The sequence below is a fragment of the Xiphias gladius genome, chromosome 2, assembly GCF_016859285.1.
Source record: "Xiphias gladius isolate SHS-SW01 ecotype Sanya breed wild chromosome 2, ASM1685928v1, whole genome shotgun sequence".
NCBI classification, from domain to species: Eukaryota; Metazoa; Chordata; class Actinopteri; order Istiophoriformes; family Xiphiidae; genus Xiphias; species Xiphias gladius.
In genome coordinates, this window is record NC_053401.1 from 12,380,043 (window position 1) to 12,400,321 (window position 20,279).

The window sequence follows — 20,279 nt, forward strand, 5'->3', positions numbered from 1 at the left end:
AAGGAGAGAGGGAGAGAGAGAGGCGTGAGAGGAGGGATACAGAAAAAAATACAGGAAAATAGAAAAAAATAAACTGGCTTGTTCCTACGAGTGTGAGTACTAATAGGGAGTCCTATTGTACACAGCAACCATACTCACTCAGCCGCCCTGCCTGTCAGTCAATTAAACAGGCAGCCGGTGAGTCGGAGGTTCTCTGAGGCTTTCGGTTCATACCTGTAAGCTAGCGTTTAGTGCAGTTCCATAGCCAAGACTGGAGGGCAAGTTCTTGACAAGTGATGGGCTTCTGGATACACGGTAAAGAGAAAAAAACAAACAAACAAAGAAATGAATTCATATAGTTATTTGCTGTGGACAGAAAACACATCGAATATAAGCATCGCAAGACGGTATAGCAGGGAGAATATAAAGTCTATATAAATAAAAGGAGAAAAAGTAATGGACAGTGACAGAGAGAGGTATGTTTCAGAGAAAAGAACTGAATTTGGCCCTTCTGATTTTCTGTGATCTTCTAGATGTCATTGACCTTCAGATCCAGATCTAAGGAGAGGTGACAGAACTCGTACCCTGTGATCTTCTGCGACCTGCGTTTCTGGTACTCCACCTCGTCTACTGTCCACACCGCCCCCTTCACGTTCTCCACACGCACAAAGCACTTGTGCAGACTGAGGTTGTGGCGAACAGCGTTCTGCGGAGAGACATGACACACAGGTCAGTGGGATGAGGTAAAACTAATCATATTCATTCATTATCCATCAAGAAAAAAAAAAAAGAGGGCTAGGAAATTGATTTTTTTTTTCTTGCATTTTGAAGAAATTCTTAACATTCACACACCATTGATTTAATTAGTAAAAATTGAGTGAGAGCGAATGCTCTTACAAGTCCTGCACACAGTACATATCAATCAGAGTAAGTAGGCTAAAAGGAGGTAATCAGCATAGCGAATGGCTTATGGTGGTGACAGAAGTGGTAATGCCGGCCTTGATAATGGTAATGTCAGTAACCCTTTCTGCTCCAGAAAAGCATCGCTCTTAATGGACACATCGCTTTAAAGATGACAGTATTGCAAGAAAAAAAAGAGAGTCATCAGGAGGCCCTTGTGTCAGTGTGAGTGTGTTGGAGAAAGTGTGCGTGTGTGCACGAGTAAGGAGGATTAAGCTGAACTGTATCTGACATCTAAATGTCCAAATATTCTCGATTTAGTGTTGAATATGTGCTTACATGACACGTTACCTTTCAAATTTATTATCAAAGCTGCATTTAAATTAAAACAGGATATATCTTTCATAAAATAAACAGTACGATGTTTTCATTAATTACAAAATAAGGAAAACCTATAGAAAAAAACCCTCTTTTATTAATATGACCATATAACCATAATTAAAACATGCATCAGACTCTACAAATAATAACCTTGGCTTTATTATCCCTGCCTCTCATATTTATCATCTCCCTTTGCATGGTGTGTACTGCTCTTTCTTCAAGAAAAAGGGATTCAGAAAAAAGAAAAAAACTCATAAGCAGATCTCGCATCTGACCTGAAAATCCCAGGATTTGATTGATCTTAATGCCCATGGCTCTGAATATGATAATTTTAATATTAATGAGCAAATGAGCAGTTTTATTATGCATGCTATATAGTTAGAACTAATAAGCTTCTGGGTGAGAGAAAAAGAGAGAGAGGAAAGTGGGATGGGGGGGCAGATCCCTCTTTTGAGCTGATGAGACCAAGCTGAGATATTAAACTACCTTTCATTTCTTTCTTTCTTTTCTTCTTTAAAAAAAAAAAAAAAAAAATTCTCTGCATTAATCAAATGACAAGCCCATCGCTAATCATCCCACTAATGCTTACAAAGGGAATTGTGCAGCTGTAGATGTAAATAGATCACCTTGGCTATTGTGCGGGGTGGGAGATATTTCTAATGTTATAGGAGCAGAGGAACTTTTCTCAGGAAACCAAGAAAGAAAAAGAACGTATAGAGAGGTACACATGCATGGGATTGTGTTGTTTTGTGAGCAAATGTAACAACTGCTACAAAACCTCTGAGAACATATCATGTCATAACATTATTACATAGCAAAACATGGCGCGTACTGTACATAAACTGGAAAAGGGCACCGATCTTTTTGCATGCCCTCCTGAATTGGTGATCACACGCTCGTGTGCTCATTTGCATCCCAAATCCAAATTAATTCACTTTGCTAAATCTAGTGCTGTGCCATGTCTTGCATGCTGATGAGCGGCTGGTTGAGTTTTCCCTCCAGTCCTCTGTGCAGCCACAAAGGCTAAAGGCAGCTAACGAATGACGCGCAGGGGCCATGGGATAAAACACTGAAGACTCTGACGCTCAGTGAGGCTTTCTTTATCAGCAGGCAGACACACTTCTGGTTAAAACATGGGCTGCAGGGAAGACATTTTTTACCATCTTTGTGGAGGCAGACAGGACAATAAAGTTGTAGGGGCAGATATACAAATGGGGCCTTTTGTGTGGGTAAATAAGGAGTGCTCCTTCCATGACAGGCCAATTCTCACTTCCTTCCCTGCTTTAGTTCCACATGAACACCCCCTTAACCTCTCTCTTAGACACAGTTCATGTGTTTGTGTGTGTGTGTGCACATGTCAGCCCCTGTGCGCGCGCATTTTTGGCCTACCCGACACGCGGCTGAGAGCTGGTTAACAGGCAAACAGCCATCTTTCTTCCTAATTAACCAATGATATGCGAGAGAAGGTGGTTTCAGGAGTAGGAGGAGGGGTGTCTCTCTTAACAAAAGGTGCTGATGATGGAGTGGCTGCTGTATAATTAGTGTGTCAGAGCCCTCTCCTCTCCACGCCATGCCTCCGCTATTAATTGCACCAAATTAGAAAACGATATCTGAGGCAGAATAATTCTTTTGGCTGTCATTTCCAAACAGAAAAGGTGGAATGGCGGAAAAAATAAATAAGAGACAGAATGGGATCTATTCAAGACAAAGGTTAGAAAGATTTGGAGAGGAGTACTAATCGCTCAGTGCTGAGTAAACATATGCTTTCTTGAGGTTTTGTTATTGACGTCAGTGAGAGGAAGGAGTAGTCTTTACTATAAGAAGAGAGAAAGATGTAGCAGGTGGAGGTTGCGTAGGGGCATGAGGGTTCATCAAAGTTACCTTCCAAGTTGCAGCATTGCGTCTGAAGTAGGCAAACGTGCGTGTGAACCAGCTGTAGATTTCATTAAGCGTTAACTGCATGTCGGCAGAGTCCATGATAGCCTGAAATTAGATGACATCAAATAATGGTTTACTAACGAGACCACATAACTGACACACACACACACACACACACACACACACACACACACACACACACACACACACACACACACACACACACACACACACACACACACACACACACACACACACACAGACACACACCAATGGACTGAGAGAGGGGAGAGAGAGCTGCCATGATTCATGCTGCAATTAATTTTAATCTAATCAGGCAAAGTTAATTTATTTCCCACTCACCTGTCTTATGAGGGTTGCATAAGTAAATGGCGGTCTGACATCTGCGTTCTTATAAAACTCGTAGTTTGGGGCAATCTCTGGAAAAATAAATACTGTGTCACCACCTGAAATAATTGGTAAATTTTTATTCCTTTAGGTATTGAATTTACTCAAGGTTTCATCAAATTAAAAGGGGGGAGAGAGAGAGAGGGGGGGGGTTAAAAGGGGCACATCAAATCAGCATTTTCCATGTCTAACAAAATGCATTTTTAATTAATCTCTCTCGTGAGAGATCTTAAACACTAATACATCCATAAAATGAGATCCGTCTAGTTAGTTAGGGTGAAGTTGAATAATTTATGTGTCTTCACACTAAACACAGAGAGAGTAAATATAAACATCAAAGACGGACCGTTTAAAATGCAAAGCTTAATACATGGGAAGTCTTAATGTAATAAATATTGTATTTTTTCACCATTATTTGAACTTAATTAGCATTCATGTAATATTTATGTACAAAGGAAATTCTTGTCTATTTACATATAGAGTGATTAAACACAGGATTGTTTTTATAAACCCACCAGACATCTCACATTGGTAAGACCAACAAGCCTCTGTGGTTGTGTGAGTGTGTTTATGTCAGAGTAAATTTGTGCATGGTTATGTGCACTGTGTGTGTGCACTTTCACATCTGTGTGTGTTAAAAAAAGTACTAGAACACAATTATGGGTTGAGTACTATTAATAGTCCAGTGCAGGGCAGTGTGTGTTTGTGTATTTGTGCGTGTGTTTCTGTGTGTGTGTGTGTGTGTGTGTGTGTGTGTGTGTGTGTGTGTGTGTGTGTGTGTGTGTGTGTGTATAAGGTCAGGTCAGGCTCAATTCACATTTAATTCAAGCTATTTCATTTTCCTCAAAATCCAAAAACCAAACACTTTATGTTGTCTTTTACTAAGGATTCACCTGATTCAGATTTGCTTGAAAGTGAATTGACTGCAGTGACTGAATACATTTGTGCATCTGTGTTATGTGCAATGCTGAGTAGTTGGTCCTACCTGACGACAGAGGCATGGAATATTTGTCAGAGTGGCGTCTGCGCATGGCTCCCATGCTGGGGACGTTGGCTCCTCCCAGTACTGATGGCACCTGGGGCATAGCGGCCATGGGTGTGATAGGTGCTGTGGGTGTGGTGGGTGTCTGAGGTAAGTTGGGGGGCGATGCTGAGGGCAAGTTCTTGGACATGGTGACGCTGGACACCAAGTTGAGCTGGGGTGACGGAATATAGAGCGTGGGTGGAGAGTGGGAGGCAGATACAAGTAACAGGGAGAGGGAGGGTGAGAGAGAGGGGAAGGCATTATTTTGTGGTTTCTCTGACAGAGCTGAGTGTCTGCTCTCCTCCTCTCTAACACAGCTGTGTTTCCACTAACAAGGCTCGTGGAGAGGAGCCAGCCCATCTCCACTAATTACAACCACCAAATTGTATCATAAGAATTCTAATTAGAGCACGCTGTTCAAGATTATCCAACGATCAGCCTCCGTGTTATCCCGGCCCAATCTCTCTTTATGTCTCTATTTATCACTCCCTCCCTCCATCCCTCCCTCCTTCTCTCCCTCCCTCCCTCTCTATCTCCCCCAATACAACCACCCATAATTATTTCAAACTGAAGCAATGAGCCAGTATAACCTTGTTTGCTGTTGGTGTGAATTGGTCGACATGGGTTATATGACTCTGGTCCAGAACCACAACCCTACTTAAGACATTATGTTCCACTTTGAAAGGGTGAAACTAAATTACTATAGTGACCCTGTTGAACTAGATATTGGCAGCAACTCCAATTCAGCTCAGTCAAAAAACCTGCTATTACAGATGGAACCAGGGAGTGGATTGTGAGAAGTGAGAAGCTTGAGGTCCAGACAAATATAGCAACAGAGTTGCTATACCCTTAAGTTAATATAAGTTAATATAACCCTACCTTAACACTGAAGTATCCCTGTGGCTACTATAGAAACGCACATAAAGCCTTTGTCATAGCCACGTTTTACAGAATGGGGTGAGATCATTAATCCTCATTCACTCATTCACAGCAACAGCAAAAATTCCTGGGTCACTACTTCAGTGTGGAAGAGGTTTAAGAGAGTGGGCACCTGGTTAGGACAGCCAGATATGCAAAAGGTTACTGTAGATAATAATCAGTGCAAGTATTATTTTCCTATGACTAAAAGCATCACTTTATAGGTAGAGTTTGCGACTGTAGTGTAATGACTTTGTGGATGACACTTGCCCCTAATCCAGTGTGACTTCCAGTGCAAGAGGATCTATAGAGAAAGTAGGAGTATCCCAGGCTAAGGTTGAGAAGACACTTCAAGTTAAAAAAAACCTGCAGGGACATTTATGGAGACTCCACGCACACACTCGCTCTGTCTTCATCAACTCCTCTCCTTCGACATTAGGGACCAGAGAGTGTTAGTTACGTCTGGCACGAATGCTGACTTTGGCCGCTAATTGTCCGACTTTTCCACCACTTTTGCGTTTGCTTCCCAAATCTCATGTGAGAGGCTCTAACCGACTGGAAAATTCTTAACTGACCTTTTAGTCATTGTGCTAATTTAGTTGGAATGGTAATGACATCGTTACATATTCAAACCAAATTGCCTTAATTGTGAGTCAAGAAGTGGAATGCATCCGTTGCGAGAGTTTGAATTAAAACCAAGTTGAAAGATGGAAGGGAATGGGAGGCCGAAGGCAGTGAGAAATGGAGGAGCGAGGGTGGTATCAGCAGTCATTTGTGGCATGTGTTGATAAATAGGATAAAATGTCAAGTCTGAGAGACACCAGTGGATGTAGGGGTTTTCAGATGATAATTATATGCCCACTTAGCTATAATGAGCTGCTACAGTTATGGGCTGTGAAGAGGGCTGGTTGCATAGACAGTCTTCTGCTGAGTACGGAGATTGAAGAAGAGAGTTGGGTGGATTATGGAAAGTACATACATCTGTATCAATAGGTCTGATCGACTATGGACAGCTAATACTCAGAAGTATCTACCCAAAAAAATAATGTAAATAAAGCCATTTACTCTCTGCACTGTTTTTAGCATTAATTTTCCAATCGCAAACTACTAATTAAAATCAGGCAAAGTGTTCCCCACTGTGTAAAGTCACTTTCTGTTAACTAATGCATTTTGTTCTCTTTTGAGAGAAACACCACAAAACACAAACCAGACACTGAACCGTGTAAATCCAAATTAAGACTCCAAAAAAAGAGAATTTGATAAACGCTCACATGCTGTATGGCAGAAAACACCTCAATATATGCTAATTAAATCCAAAATAAATGCCTATATGTGTGTATGGGCTTGTACTGTACATTTAGAATGTTCAAAGATAATTTCCTGTCCTTTTTGCCGCCTCTTCGACTAAAAGACACAGCAACATGCATGTCATGTTTGCAGGCATGCAATCCCATTTTGGCAAAACAAAATTGATTACAGTCAAACGGATGGAGGACAGAGAGGGGAGGGAGCACTTTGCAACCTCTCCCTCATCTGAATACTGACTCAAGGTTGGGGAGAGAGAGAGAGATCTTATTATTCAGAACTTGCAGCCTTGCTTACTTTGATTCTCATCCATCCATGGCATGGCCAAAAGGTAGCATTTAATGAAGTGCGATTCAGAGAATAAATGGTGTCATATTGGAGACAGTAACTTGTACTCGCCTGGTATTGGTTGTATGTGGGCTTCACTAATGAAAAAAATTAGATTTATTTTCAGCCCTGATAGGCTTATACAGACTATTCATATTTATCAAATGGCTGGGCTGTTTCTATCCTGCAACTATGATTCTACTGGGTATAAATCCATGCTGACATTTGGAATCCACCAACCATCTCTCTTTTTTTATGGCTATAAAGTTTGGCACAGAGGATACATGAGCACGCATGTTCTTTCCTGCACCAAATCTTCATCCTACCTCCCCTGAAAAACCGGGGCAGCCTTAAAACTGAAGACTTAACTGTTCATTTAAGAATTCTGTCTGAATTGCCCCCACCATCAAATGCAATTAGCTGCTCTTTCATGTGTGCTTTATGTAATGCAATACTTCATTAGCATCATTCATTCATATTCAGGCATGGATTATAGGCTGCAAATTCTTTATTGGACGAGATGGAACCAAGCTGCTGGAGTTTTGAAGATTAAAAAAAAAGCTACAGAGAGAGAGAGAAGAGGAGAGAGAGAGAGATTGAATAATAAAAACGGAGTTTGATTCCTGATGGAATTATGGGATAATTATGCTATCTTGTGATTATCTACATTCTATGATGAGAGGTGATGAGGAAAATTATTCTATTGAAAGTAGGCACTTACTAAGCAGCAGAAACACACTAACAATGTTTTGTTCTCAAATATTTCAACACATCTAAAATTGGAAGAAAATAATATCTGCAAAAATGTATCATCTTACTAGTAAACTCGAATAGTAGTTGGGAGAAATGCATTTACAATCATTCAATCTAAAGTAAAAGGCAAGAAAAAAGAACATCAAGAATGGCATCATTTTCCTTCTTTAATGACCCCTTTCAAAATTTTGGATTTTTTTTTTCTGTAACCAATTTCAGCAGTAAGGTGGGTATTTATGTCAACATCGCACCGTCTTCACCACTCAGCTGTAATTTTCAGGTGTTTGTTGTTAAAATGACATATCTTCTCCTCTTTCATTCCACTTTTGAGTACTACTGTGGCCACCGAGCCAAACAATCATCAGCAGCCAACAGGTTGTTTTGGCTATTATATCTATCACAAAGAAATGACCCCGCATTTTAGCCAAGGACTCCACCGCTCTGCCATCTAATACACTTCTAAACTCTATTGTCCTCTCACGGTGCACAAAACCTGACAAGAAGCAGATGTAACTTGGTATTACAAATCCCATTCCCCCTTTCATCTTCTCTCACTCACTCAAACAACTGCCTGGTGGTTAAACTGTTCATTTTCTGTGTGGGGGGCATCATTCATAGCCAAGCCTGTTTACGGTAGCCAGAGCAATATGCACTCACTGGTTTGGGAGATGACTTAGGTTCTGAGGGCCGCATGTGCAAGTGGGTCATCATCGCCTGAAGACGCTCACGTTCTTTAGAAAGCTGTTAAGAGAGAAGAAGAAGAGAGTACATTAGAGTAGATTAGAGGAGAGGAGAGGAGAGGAGAGGAGAGGAGGAGGAGAGGAGAGGAGAGGAATAGACAAAAGAATGACAATAAAAATATGAGACATAAGATTGGGGTGGTAGAGTGAAAAGAATGAAAGAAAGGAAAAAACAGAAGAAAGAAAGAAAAGGTTTGATATAAACCAAGTGAGAAAGAGACAACAGTTCTGCTTGTGATATAAGGAGGAATATGAGAGGCTGGGGGAGAAGAGGCAAGAGGGTGCAGACAGGTCAGGCAAAACAAATAGCATTTCATCTTTTTGTCAATAGCAGAATTTAGGTCAGTGAGGCTCTGACAGTAACAAGCTACTTGGGCCATAAATTAGGTGGTCCTGAGTGTCTGCTCAAAGTCCTGTGGACACTGTTAGGGGGATGGAGCGCAGCCAACAGCTGCTGAGAGGTGAAGGGGTCTTCTAAACAGGGTGCAAGGCGGCACCGCCTCCTCGGTCCAGTTAGTAGCCCAAGCCATCGCCTATCATCAATCTAATTCACAGGGAGTGACAGGGACTGGACCATGTGAAAGGCTCACCCCCCCACACACACACACACACACACTCTTAATATATACACCCACACACACAAGGACCAAGCACACAGAGAAACAGACAAGCAAGCAGGCATGCACACGCACACATAGGTGCACACAAACTCAGAGCTGGGCCTCATTACGAGTGACGGCTCTCGTGGAAAAAAAAAGTGGGAGAGAGGGGTGGTGGGAGTAAGAAATGAAATAAAGGGAGAGAAGAAAAGAGACAGGACTGACAACACAAGTGCACCACTGTAATTGGTCACACTGTAAAGAGCAAGCTTCAATAGCTTTGTGTTGCCATGAAAAACAAAACATAGAAATGAGAAAAATTAAATAAAGAACTTGCATCTTTTTTTCCTTATGCCTAACAATTAAATACAAAATGTTTATCAGACCAGAAAATAACTGTGCAGGAGGAAAAGTCTAGCTTCATGCAGGCTTTTAGGACACTGGTTAGAGGGCAAGACAAGAGACGGAGAGAACACAAGTTACAGCTGGATCTCTTTTTATTCTATACCACACTTCTGCCAACATATTCCTAACATTTCTAGACGCATTGATTCCATTTTAATAATAATAACTTCATATACTGAGATGGTCAACTCTTGACCCAAAATATGATACTGTGCAAAGCCTGAAGGAGCTGGGGCCAGGTTTCAAGTGGCAGACTGAATATTTCCAGCTGGTATTTTGTTTGAGCGTAGTTTAAAACATATACACATCTACATATCTATTTGTTTCTAAAGGAAGAGGAGCGGTTGTCGGCACTGCTGAGTAATAATGAGAACGCTCAATCAGCGCTCTCATTATCTAGCCAGCATGACTTCTTAATAAGGTCACGCTCCACCTACTGAAAATAGTTCCCTCCTTTTGAGCTTTCTTCAGGTGCAAAGTGCAGTTAATTAACACAGCAGACCGGGAGAGATGCGCTCGCTATTAATTGGAAAAAAAAAAAGAGAAAAAAAAAAAACGAAAAGAGAAAATAAAGCACACGCTTAATTCAATTAAAACAGTCATAATGGCTTTCGTTGTAAGGCCTGAGGATTCCTTTGTTTAGGGGCTTTGTTGAATTCAGCAGGTGCTGCTTTTCTGGAACTATTAAGCAGACCACAGTATGGCCTTTCTCTTGCTCACACAACTTTCAAAAAATAAAGTTTTGACTAGATGATTGGTAACTTAAATGAGAAATGAGTTCACTCTAGTTTAATGTGACAATGGTAAAAATTTAACAATACACATACTGTAGCTTTGTTCCAACTATGTGCTTAGGTGCTCTTTATTACCTAAAAAAAAAAAAAAAACCTTACTTGTAATTCCAGCTGCTGTACGACTTGCATCTGGACTCTACACTGAGCTGTGCTCCGATCATCGAGGGCATGTTCACTGTTTAGATGCCTGGAGGTGAAGGAAGGGAGAGACAGAGAGAGATGTTACACACCAACTTAAAAAAATCTGCCAAATACGTCAAAGCTAGTAGAAAATTTTACCAATTTTATTTTTAACTATGATCAAAACTGTGGAGGATGATAATTACAGTATCAGCTCCACCACTGTTTTGTTTTTATGATAATATTTCTATACTGGGACAATTACCTATAGGATCCTGTTATGAACAATTGTTCCACTCTGAAATTAGGAAATTAGAAGTAACATGATGGTGTGTGGTGCCATGTTTAACATGACAATAGGCCTGTGCCAGTAGATGGCTAACTTCAGTGCCACCCTGAGCGCTGCTTTCTATACAGAATAAAAGATGCTAGCCCAGCAGAACGGCTTTGTCTCCTTCGTTTACCGAAAACAATACACACAATTTAACACCAGCAACATTTGACACACAAAAGCAGCTCTTCAACTGAAGGTGCATTATCCAGCAGCAGACATATTAAATGTATCTGTTGTGTTCGCCTCATTAGAAGAAAAAGGCAGTCAGACAGCCATAACAGTCAATGAGGGTTTTTGTCTTGATTGGATTTCGTCTGTAAGACACAAAAGAGCCTCACCATTAAGATAGGCCTTTATTCCTTTTAAAAAAATAACACACACACACACACACACACACACACACACACACACACACACACACACACACACACACACACACACACACACACACACACACACTATACAAATATGGGGTGAAAAGGGGTTTCTAAAGTGTTGTGATGCTGGGTAATGATCCTTTATCTAAATGATCATTGGTGACAAACTCACAAAGCAAGCTTTGAGGAGGCATGCTTATGAAATGCCAGAGCTGCCACTTTATCTCTAGTAATTATAGGTTAGCTTGCAGACCCTTCAATGATCATTTACAGCGCTGCCTCCAGTGCATTAGAGGGAGTACAAAATCTCTCTCCTTCTCTGGCTTTCACTTTATCTAAGAACACACACACTTGCTTACATTATCATGAACTTGCACCAACACTGACTGGCACACAAAAAGTGTGCACACACACTGATATAAAAACATTCAGAAATACACACTCCCACCCCATATTCCCACATTCTCTTCCAAACCCCTCACTTCTTGTTTATCTGCAATGTGCAAAACAAGACAACTCAATGAGCCGGCTTCTCCTGGCCTGCCAATCAAAAGCTGAATGGAACATTCGTAATCACAATGGCTCTGTACCTTTTAATTACACTGCACACATGTAAAACCATTCCATCTCATCCCTGCTTATACTTTTATAACCATCTCAGGTCTAATGCTCAGAAATGTTTCATTATAAATCAAGAATGAGGTAGCATTAAAAAAAGGAGGGGTGGGGAGTGGGATGAACGAGGGATAGCGGCAGAGGGGAGGGACAAACTGGTGGATTTCTCCGGCCCTGTGCCTAATTGCTGTTTCAGAATGCGCATGCAAAAAGGGGGCATTTCATTAATCATTTAATCACGTCCCTTGCAGGATGAGGGAACTAATGTTGCAAATACCCTTTTCATTTCACTGCCCATAATGCTATCTTATGCACTTGATGTATGGCGTGTGTCATGAATTACAGCTGCTTCAAAAGCACGGAGTGGGCTGCTCGCTGTCCCTGAAGATACCTCATTACAAAAAAAGAGAGAGGGGGGGGGGATCTTTATTAAGTTTGTCTCTCATCGACAAGCAGCTTGTTTTTCTTATATTTTGTGACTGTGTGTGTGTGTTTGTGCATGAAGGCCTCTTGACAGTCTTCCAGCCAGTTATTTTCGTACACACGTTTCACCGCTGGCCAGTTAGCAAGGTGATTACAGCCAGATTACTAAATGCATTTATGAAATATTCAAATAGTAGCATGTCCTACTGTGCATTAATAATGCCACACAAAGACAGAAAAGGGAGGAGAGGGGCAGATACAGAAAGGCAGACAGATAACAATAATAAAGAACACCTTATTTCCTGAGAAGTGGGCACAAACGTGATAAATATTTCTCTCCTCTCTGAACTACAAAGCTGTCTTCTCTAATTGCATGCCTAGCCATTTCCTCTTATATGGTTTTTTTTCATCCACGTGAGAAAATTGTCATGGCAATGTAGCTCTGCTCTTGGCTGCCTTTTGGTTGCCTCTAATTATAACCAAATCTAATCTAAATAATCTGTAGGTAAAAATGTGAACTACTGTGAAGAAATAGAGACAAAAAGAAGGAGTCAGAGAGACTCATCTTAACCGTAGAATCCAGGTGTAACTATTTAAACTTAGAGGTGGAGGATGCATTTTGCATTTGTCACCCCTGGCTTGCGACTGTTTATGTTTACTGTTCAAGCCTCACTTTAGAGGCACATTGCTTTTTTCCCTGAAGAGGGAACTAGAGAAGTAGCAAAGGTTGAGAAATCAAATCAAATAACAGCAAATAAAAAGACGAAGAGACTGATAAATGGAGATAGAGGGGGATGAAGAGTTGAGACACAGATGTGGTTTTTCAACCCCCAGATAAAGATTTATTTTACTGGATGTTGCAGTTTCTCACTTCTCTTTAAGAGAAGGGAACAAAACATCTCCAAGGTTTTTCCCCACAGCTGTGTATATGAATATGCATATGCCATCAACGTCCACTAAGGGCCCAATAATAAATCTACTCAAGCCAGCCTATATGGATGATACACTTCTGCTAATTATCTGTGTGTATTATCAGGGGCCAGAAAAGACCCAGCAGAGAACAGCAAGTTAAGCCCCCTAACTGTCTATGCGTGACACAGAAACACATACACTAACACCAATTCAGTCAGCTAAAGAACAGAAGAAGCATAAACACAGCCATAAGTAGATACAAATGTTCAGTAGCTACTATTGTGCATAAACAAGCACATATACACTCACACACACACACACACACACACACACACACACACACACACACACACACACACACACACACACACACACACACACACACACACACACACACACACACACACACACACACACACAGACACTCTCCCCATGGTGGTGGTGCATAAGTAATGCCCTCCGTTTTAAAGGTCTTGTCACAGAGCAGTAGACATGTGGAGGGAATAGAGGGAACTCAGCTATCCAGGGGCCAGGGGCCTGCCTGACTGCCTGCCTGCCTGCCTCCACAGTGTGTGTATGTGTGTGTGTGTGTACATTACATAGAGACGAAGACACACGGCTGCTGCCTTGTGGGTTTAATTAGCAGTGGGTTACAGACACCAGGTTAGCGGCTGAGCTTGCCATTTTAACATGGAGCCTGCCTTCCTGCCAGTAATAAGGAGAGTGGAGTGGTGACAGAGAGTGGAAGAGTTAAGTGTGTTTGTGTGTGTATTTGCTTGTGTGTGTTTATGTGTAAATTTTCTTAATTTTATGGAGGTTTGAGGATATTAATTTAAAAGAGAGTATATGAGGTAAAAGGCCAAAGTATGGGAGACAAGAAATGTCAATGCTGGATATGATAATCAAGTTTTTTTTTTTTTTTAAAAAATTATTTTAATCTGAAAGAAACATGAAATCAGGGATGATTTAAATTAATAGCTGTAGTGGTCTACACAAAAAAGTGGTTTATACAGACATATGGCCTCATAAAACTATGCAAATGATACATATGAAGTAGCTAAATGTTTAAGCATTCATTGCATTTCCAGTTTTTTTATGTTTACCATAAAGGCTCCCCACAAAAATAGCTCCGGCACATGCACTAATAGAGTTAATGTTTCTCCCTCTCATCTTGTGCAACACAAATACACACACACACAAACCCCAACACCCACCACTCAAGAAACATTCCCAGCAATATTATTTCATTTTGAACTTCAGAGAGCTAATTCAGGGTGCCAGCCACCTCGCGGCTACCTTTTCCAGGTGCGAACACTTAAAAGCACACTGAAGAGCTATTAAATGCTGATCTTGACAAGTTTCTTCATGCAACAAAACAATAGGTGACTAAACGTGTCACCGCCGCTGAGCTGAGCTCCTACAGCGAGCTACGCCAGCTTGACTTGCCCCCCGCACATGTAACCCATACCCAACTACCAACATCTAAACTGTCATCTAAATCTGACACCCGTTTTATGTAACCCCCGTTTAAACTGTGCCTGTGTGTGTGTGCATGGGTACATCGGTGTGTGTGTAGTTGACTGGCATCTCCAGAAACATGAAAGGACTCCCTCTGACACGACAATCACTGCTCCAAGGCACGCCACAGAGCAGCCATCTTTGTTCTGATGACGAGTCTGCCTTCTTTGTAGGTGTCTGTTTTTATGTGCTGGATGGGTTACAGTATAGAGCCAGCCTCTGACTTGCAGGGTTGTGTGGGGGGGAAGCTGAACCAAGAAACTGCTCTGTTTTGTAGCAGCCAATGTTCTGGCAAGCATTCTTACAAAACCGTCTGCCAACCTGTGCTTTCACTTTCAAGTTTGAAATCACTACCTGTTTTCCCTCCATCTGTCTTACCTGCTCTCTCAGTTTGTCTTTAGAACCACGTATCCTTTTCCGCTGGTTTACCAGCTTACTGGATTCATAGGCACATCGCTTTATACGGTGTATCTCTGGCCCTCACCTAAATAACCCGCTAAGCTACCTAGACACAGTATCCTAAGAGCACACAGACTTAGGTGTGTTTGTGTGTGAACAGAGTGTACAGTGCAGAGGGATAGACTGATGTCTTCTTTAAGTAAGTGTACCAAGGTGATAGGACAAGATAAAAGAAAACCTGCTAATCTGATACATTCTTGCCTTCTCACACACACATCTGGTCCCAAGCTGCAAGGCAAACTCTTCTACCTGGACTTGTGTACATGTAGCCCTGGTTGGACGAAGGACTGTACACAGCAAACTGGCTTTTCATAAGAATGAGTCCTAGAATTATACAAGATGATGCCTATGGATGTGCTATGCCCCGCTCTAGAAAACTGATATTGACATTAACATTTATCTGGCACATTTTCCACGGGGGATAAGCAAACACAATTGTCAGGCTATAGTTGTATTATACATTCACCTTGGATTCATTTAAATCCATCGCTGCCAGTTATGATTCCATTGACTGTATTGTATGGCTTGACAGAGTGTGTAAATGCAGCCTAATGTACTGTCTGGCTGTGCCATTCAAAGACTTGTAAACACTATGTTTATCGGAGTCATTTCATTTCACAGACACACCTTTTAGCTTTAATGCACAAGCTGCTGTAGAATTAGCAAAAGCCTGACCTAATTCCTACAGCAGATCCCCATGGGTGGACTAGTTTCTTGTATCAGTACTTTTTTTTTTTGCTTTCTGCAACTTATTACAGTCACTACTGTAGAAAAATGCATAATTTGGAAAATACGCCGGAACAATGTCCTGATTTCAAGAGTTTATGCGAATTCACATGGACATTTACAGCCCATGAAAAACACTCGCCAGATCATTATTTCACAGTTAATTACAAATCTAATTAGAATATTCAAATTAAAGCTTTCCCTTTCTTTTCTTCTCTGTGTGAGAGCAGGGAGCCAGGAAAAGAGTGATAGTGAGAGAGAGAGAGGGGGAGAGAGAGAGAGAGAGAAAGAGAGAGACAGTCAGTGAGTGGCAATGTGATAACCTGTAATCGGCAGTGCTGCAAACACCTTCTTACTTTGATGTCCCCCCGCTAACATCCTGGCAACAAAGCCGGCCAATTACAAATGAGCTAATTAACTAAATTGTTGATGGAGCATGAAGAGTTCATTCGCTCTGGCGCCTGCACCATGACAACAGTGAATGGGGGCCTTTGTTGTGGAGGTAAGTGTGTGGCCGCGCGAGTTGCCATCAGCTTTCGACGCTTTTTCACAAACCTATCAGGCCCTTCCACGCCAGGAAGGAGATTTGTTATGGATCAGAGTTGGTTTGAATCATGCGCTGCTAGAGCTGAACCCTTTCAACTGGCTGTCTGGAAGGTCAAAATGTGCTCTTTGAAAGGCAGTGATGTTTTCTTTGTTGGGCTCCTCTGTACCCAAAGAGAGGAGGTGCTGTAGGGGATAACTTTTATGTGTTTTACAGCAAAATAGCTTCTTTTACACGTGCATGCACGCGCACACACACACACACACACACACACACACACACACACACACACACACACACACACACACACACACACACACACACACACACACACACAAAATCCCACGTGGTGTAACAAGGGACAAGTGAGCATCTGTGTCAAAGTGCATGTTCTTACTTCAAAAACTGTCCAAAGTCCTCGCAGATGTTCTCACAGCCAGGCCATTTACAAACACCGTGACCGTACAGGGGGTGGGTCCCTCCATTTTCTTCATGTAGTGAACTAGAGACAGAGCAAAAAATAAATAAATAAACAAATAAAAAGAGAAAAAAAGAGAAGTTAAACAAAAAAGCAAAGAGGAGAAAGAAGGTCAGAAAAGTAAGAAGGGGAGGGAAGCATCAAGTTCATCACAGAATCTGCAAAGGCTTGAGGAGGTTTGTGTAAGGTTATGATCAGCAATGAAGAGGTCAAACAAGAGAGTTCAGGGGAAATGTTCAATAACTAAGGCCAGATAGGTGAGAAAGAGTGAAAGAGAACTGTACAAATGTATTGACAGTGACCGATTAAAACAGGAAAGCTCTGAAAACTCGGGTGAGAGGAATAATTCAGTGTGCTACCATATCTAACTATTCATGTACAATCAATCTAAATAATCACAATATGCAATTACATTACTATATGGTAGGTGAACATAACTTCAGCTAACACCCCCGACTGAAATCTACAGTAGTGTGAACTGTAGCTTCGTCTCCAGCACAGCCACCATCCCATCTTGTAAAGCTATTATGGGGAAAAGGGATGGAGGCTTTCAAGTAAACATTAAAAATCCAGACAGCCATATAATTTTCATCAGGAGATTAATACTGTGTGTAACTTATGTTCTTTGAGGACAAGAGGAGCAGGGGTGCACTGGCGTTTTTCAAATGGCACCCAAATAAGTTACGACCCTGCCTAGACAGCACATCCTATTAAAGATGACAGTTTAACCTTTAGTCTTGGCACTGATGTGCGTGTCTGTCTGTGTGTGAAAATGTGAATAAGAGTGTGTTGCGTAGTGTATGTGTGTGTTTGTCTACTTATAGGTTATGTCTGTATGTTTGAGCGTGGTCGATGACTTTGTGCATGCAAGTGTATGTGTGTGGCCCATGAATATGTGTGTGTGTGTGTGTGTGTGTGTGTGTGTGTGCACCGGCACAGCTCACAATGTGTTTTACAGAGGGGCTTTCCCCACATTGATCCGTAGCATATAAGTAAGCAGTGCTCCTGACAATACTCCTTGTTCGATCATTATGAGACACCACACACCCCTCGGGACACAGGCAGATAAAAAGTCTTTTCCCCCCCTTTCTTCCTTCTCTTCTCATTCCCTCCCTACCTGTTCTCTTTCTTTCTGTCTTCCTTAAAAAGATATCTTTTTCAAGCCTCCTTTTAGTGGTACTGGAGAGATAGCATCTACTTTAAACCAATTACACAGCACTTCCACCTCCAGTGTGAGTCTCTACATAGCATCCACACAGACACATACGCACACACCGCTACCCTAGGTCCTTATTATAATATCGCCCAAGAAAAGCCTTTGAATAATGCATAGGCCAGATAGGCAGATATGTGAACACTCAGTGTTTTGGTGCTGGGTGCATTTATAACAGACGCCATCACAAGGATAAACATCCTGGAAATGCCACTCAAGGCATCACGTATTCTGTTTACATGACAAGTAAGCAAGGAAGGTAATTTTCAAAAGAGAAACAAAAAGAGAGAAAGCCCTAAATACTTAATGTACAAGGAGGTTACCTTGTCTTGCGTGGCAGAGAGGCTTGCTGTAAGTGTGCCTGCCTGCATGGCTTCATTTCCCTGCTTTTGATATCTGTGTGCAAGCTAAGTGCGTTCAATGGCACACGTGGTCCCCTGGGAGACAAGGCTATTTTTTTAATATTACCAAGACACTAATAAACTATTGAACAAATAAACAAAACATCATGTTTTCCCTGTAGTAGCAAGGCTGTTATTTTAAACGAGGACAAATACTCTGGATGGGAGTGCAGCATTCTAATGTGTTCCTACCTCAAATCATGGCACAAAAACAACAAGTTTGTGTGACAGGTAACAAACATGCCTCTGTAAACTTTTCATCTTTTGTGCCTTTTTCCTTGGTGCTGTATCAAAAAGGTGCGTGGATGACATTTCACTTATTGTACCTCTCTCGCTCCCTTTCCCGTTCCCTTTCCCTCTCTCTTCTGTGGTTGAGGGCGGGGGACTGTCCGTTGGCGATTGAATGGTGAGAGATGGGTGGTGATGCTTTGGCGGGATTGGAGGAGGAGGTAGTTGAAGAAGAGTTATTGGTGGAGAGGTCTAAACCACCGCCACCCCCGCCAGTGCCAGTGCCACTGCTGCTGTGTTTGATGCCGTTGTCTTCCATGCTGTGGCCGCCGCCTCCGGTCACATCCTTCCACAACTGCTGGAGCTCGGCAGGGCTCAGGCCAGCTAGAGAAATCAAGAGGGAGAGAAGAATGAGAAAAAGACACGAGGAAACAAAGACCGAGAGTAGGGGGAGGAAAGCAAAAGTGGGTTGAGTAGGGAGAGGATGAGAGGAAGAAAGAGGAATGGTACAATTAAACTTAATGTATACAGTATCAATAAGGCTGCTCAACTAAATGCAAATCCTAGTATCCACTGTGAGACAAAAGGTGAACTCTGCGCGCTTTGTTCAGCCGCTAAAAAGTTGTATAAAGCTGCATTACTGAGGGCCTTGCCCTCACTAAGTGACTATCATCCTGTGCCACTTCACTGCAGACCTGAAATTGAACTCACACTGTACTGATCAATAAGGCTGTTCTGTACTGTTCCTCTACTGCTCTGCCCAGTTAGATATTGATATTACCTATTAACAGATCATTTGGTCCTCAGTCTCAAACATTTGTGTAATTTTAAAAAACAAACAATAAAACATTGTTTACAATGAATGTGTGCATGTTGCATCTGAGATAAACTAGCTTTGTCCACTGCTCGTTTTCAGCTTGGCAACTAATTAGGCAATATTCACTCCTTTGATTTCCTTTTAACATCTCCTGGGCTGTTGTTTTCTGTCTCCGCCATTTTGGTAGTAAACAACAAACAAAGGTGTTTACTTGGCTCAGGAGGAGAAAATGGAGCCTGCTTTCCTTTCTCTCTCTCTCTTTCTCAGTCTGTCCTTTTATTATTTTGCCTCTCCCTGGCTCTCAGTGAAGGCAGTAAACAACAACAACAACAACAACAACAACCGGGGAAGGAAGGCGGGGTTGGGGAGTGGGGGAATAGGAACGGAGATGGAAAAACAACAAAACAAAACATAGGCAGAGCAGAGCTGAGAGAGAAAAAGAGGTACACAAAGAAAGCTGTAATCAGACAATAAGTGATAGAGAGAGACAGAGAGGAAGAATGGAAGACTAAACAAAACGATCACGTGGAGAGTTAGGGAAAAAGTGGATGGTAGAAGAGCATACAAATGAGGGAAATGAGGGGGAAGCAGACAGACAAACAAAACTGAGGACTGACAGCAGGAAGGGACAATCAAATATGCACAGACAATGACAAGCACACCTGCAGAAAAAACACAGGAAACATGTGACCACTACTGCTGC

The 20,279-nt window shown here is 41.8% G+C and overlaps 1 protein-coding gene across 1 annotated transcript in view; it reads right to left on the minus strand.

The window, feature by feature from the left end:
* The window catches only part of foxp2 (forkhead box P2), a 104,585-nt gene that overhangs the window by 6,252 nt on the left and 78,054 nt on the right, over positions 1 to 20,279 (minus strand). The window contains exons 9-17 of the mRNA XM_040152158.1: positions 18,858 to 19,143; positions 16,837 to 16,941; positions 10,511 to 10,598; positions 8,531 to 8,614; positions 4,532 to 4,742; positions 3,502 to 3,578; positions 3,142 to 3,243; positions 564 to 685; positions 214 to 283 (exon numbers count right to left, since the gene is read on the minus strand). Coding sequence (XP_040008092.1) covers positions 214 to 283; positions 564 to 685; positions 3,142 to 3,243; positions 3,502 to 3,578; positions 4,532 to 4,742; positions 8,531 to 8,614; positions 10,511 to 10,598; positions 16,837 to 16,941; positions 18,858 to 19,143 — 1,145 coding nt within the window. The remainder of the gene's footprint in view (positions 1 to 213; positions 284 to 563; positions 686 to 3,141; positions 3,244 to 3,501; positions 3,579 to 4,531; positions 4,743 to 8,530; positions 8,615 to 10,510; positions 10,599 to 16,836; positions 16,942 to 18,857; positions 19,144 to 20,279) is intronic.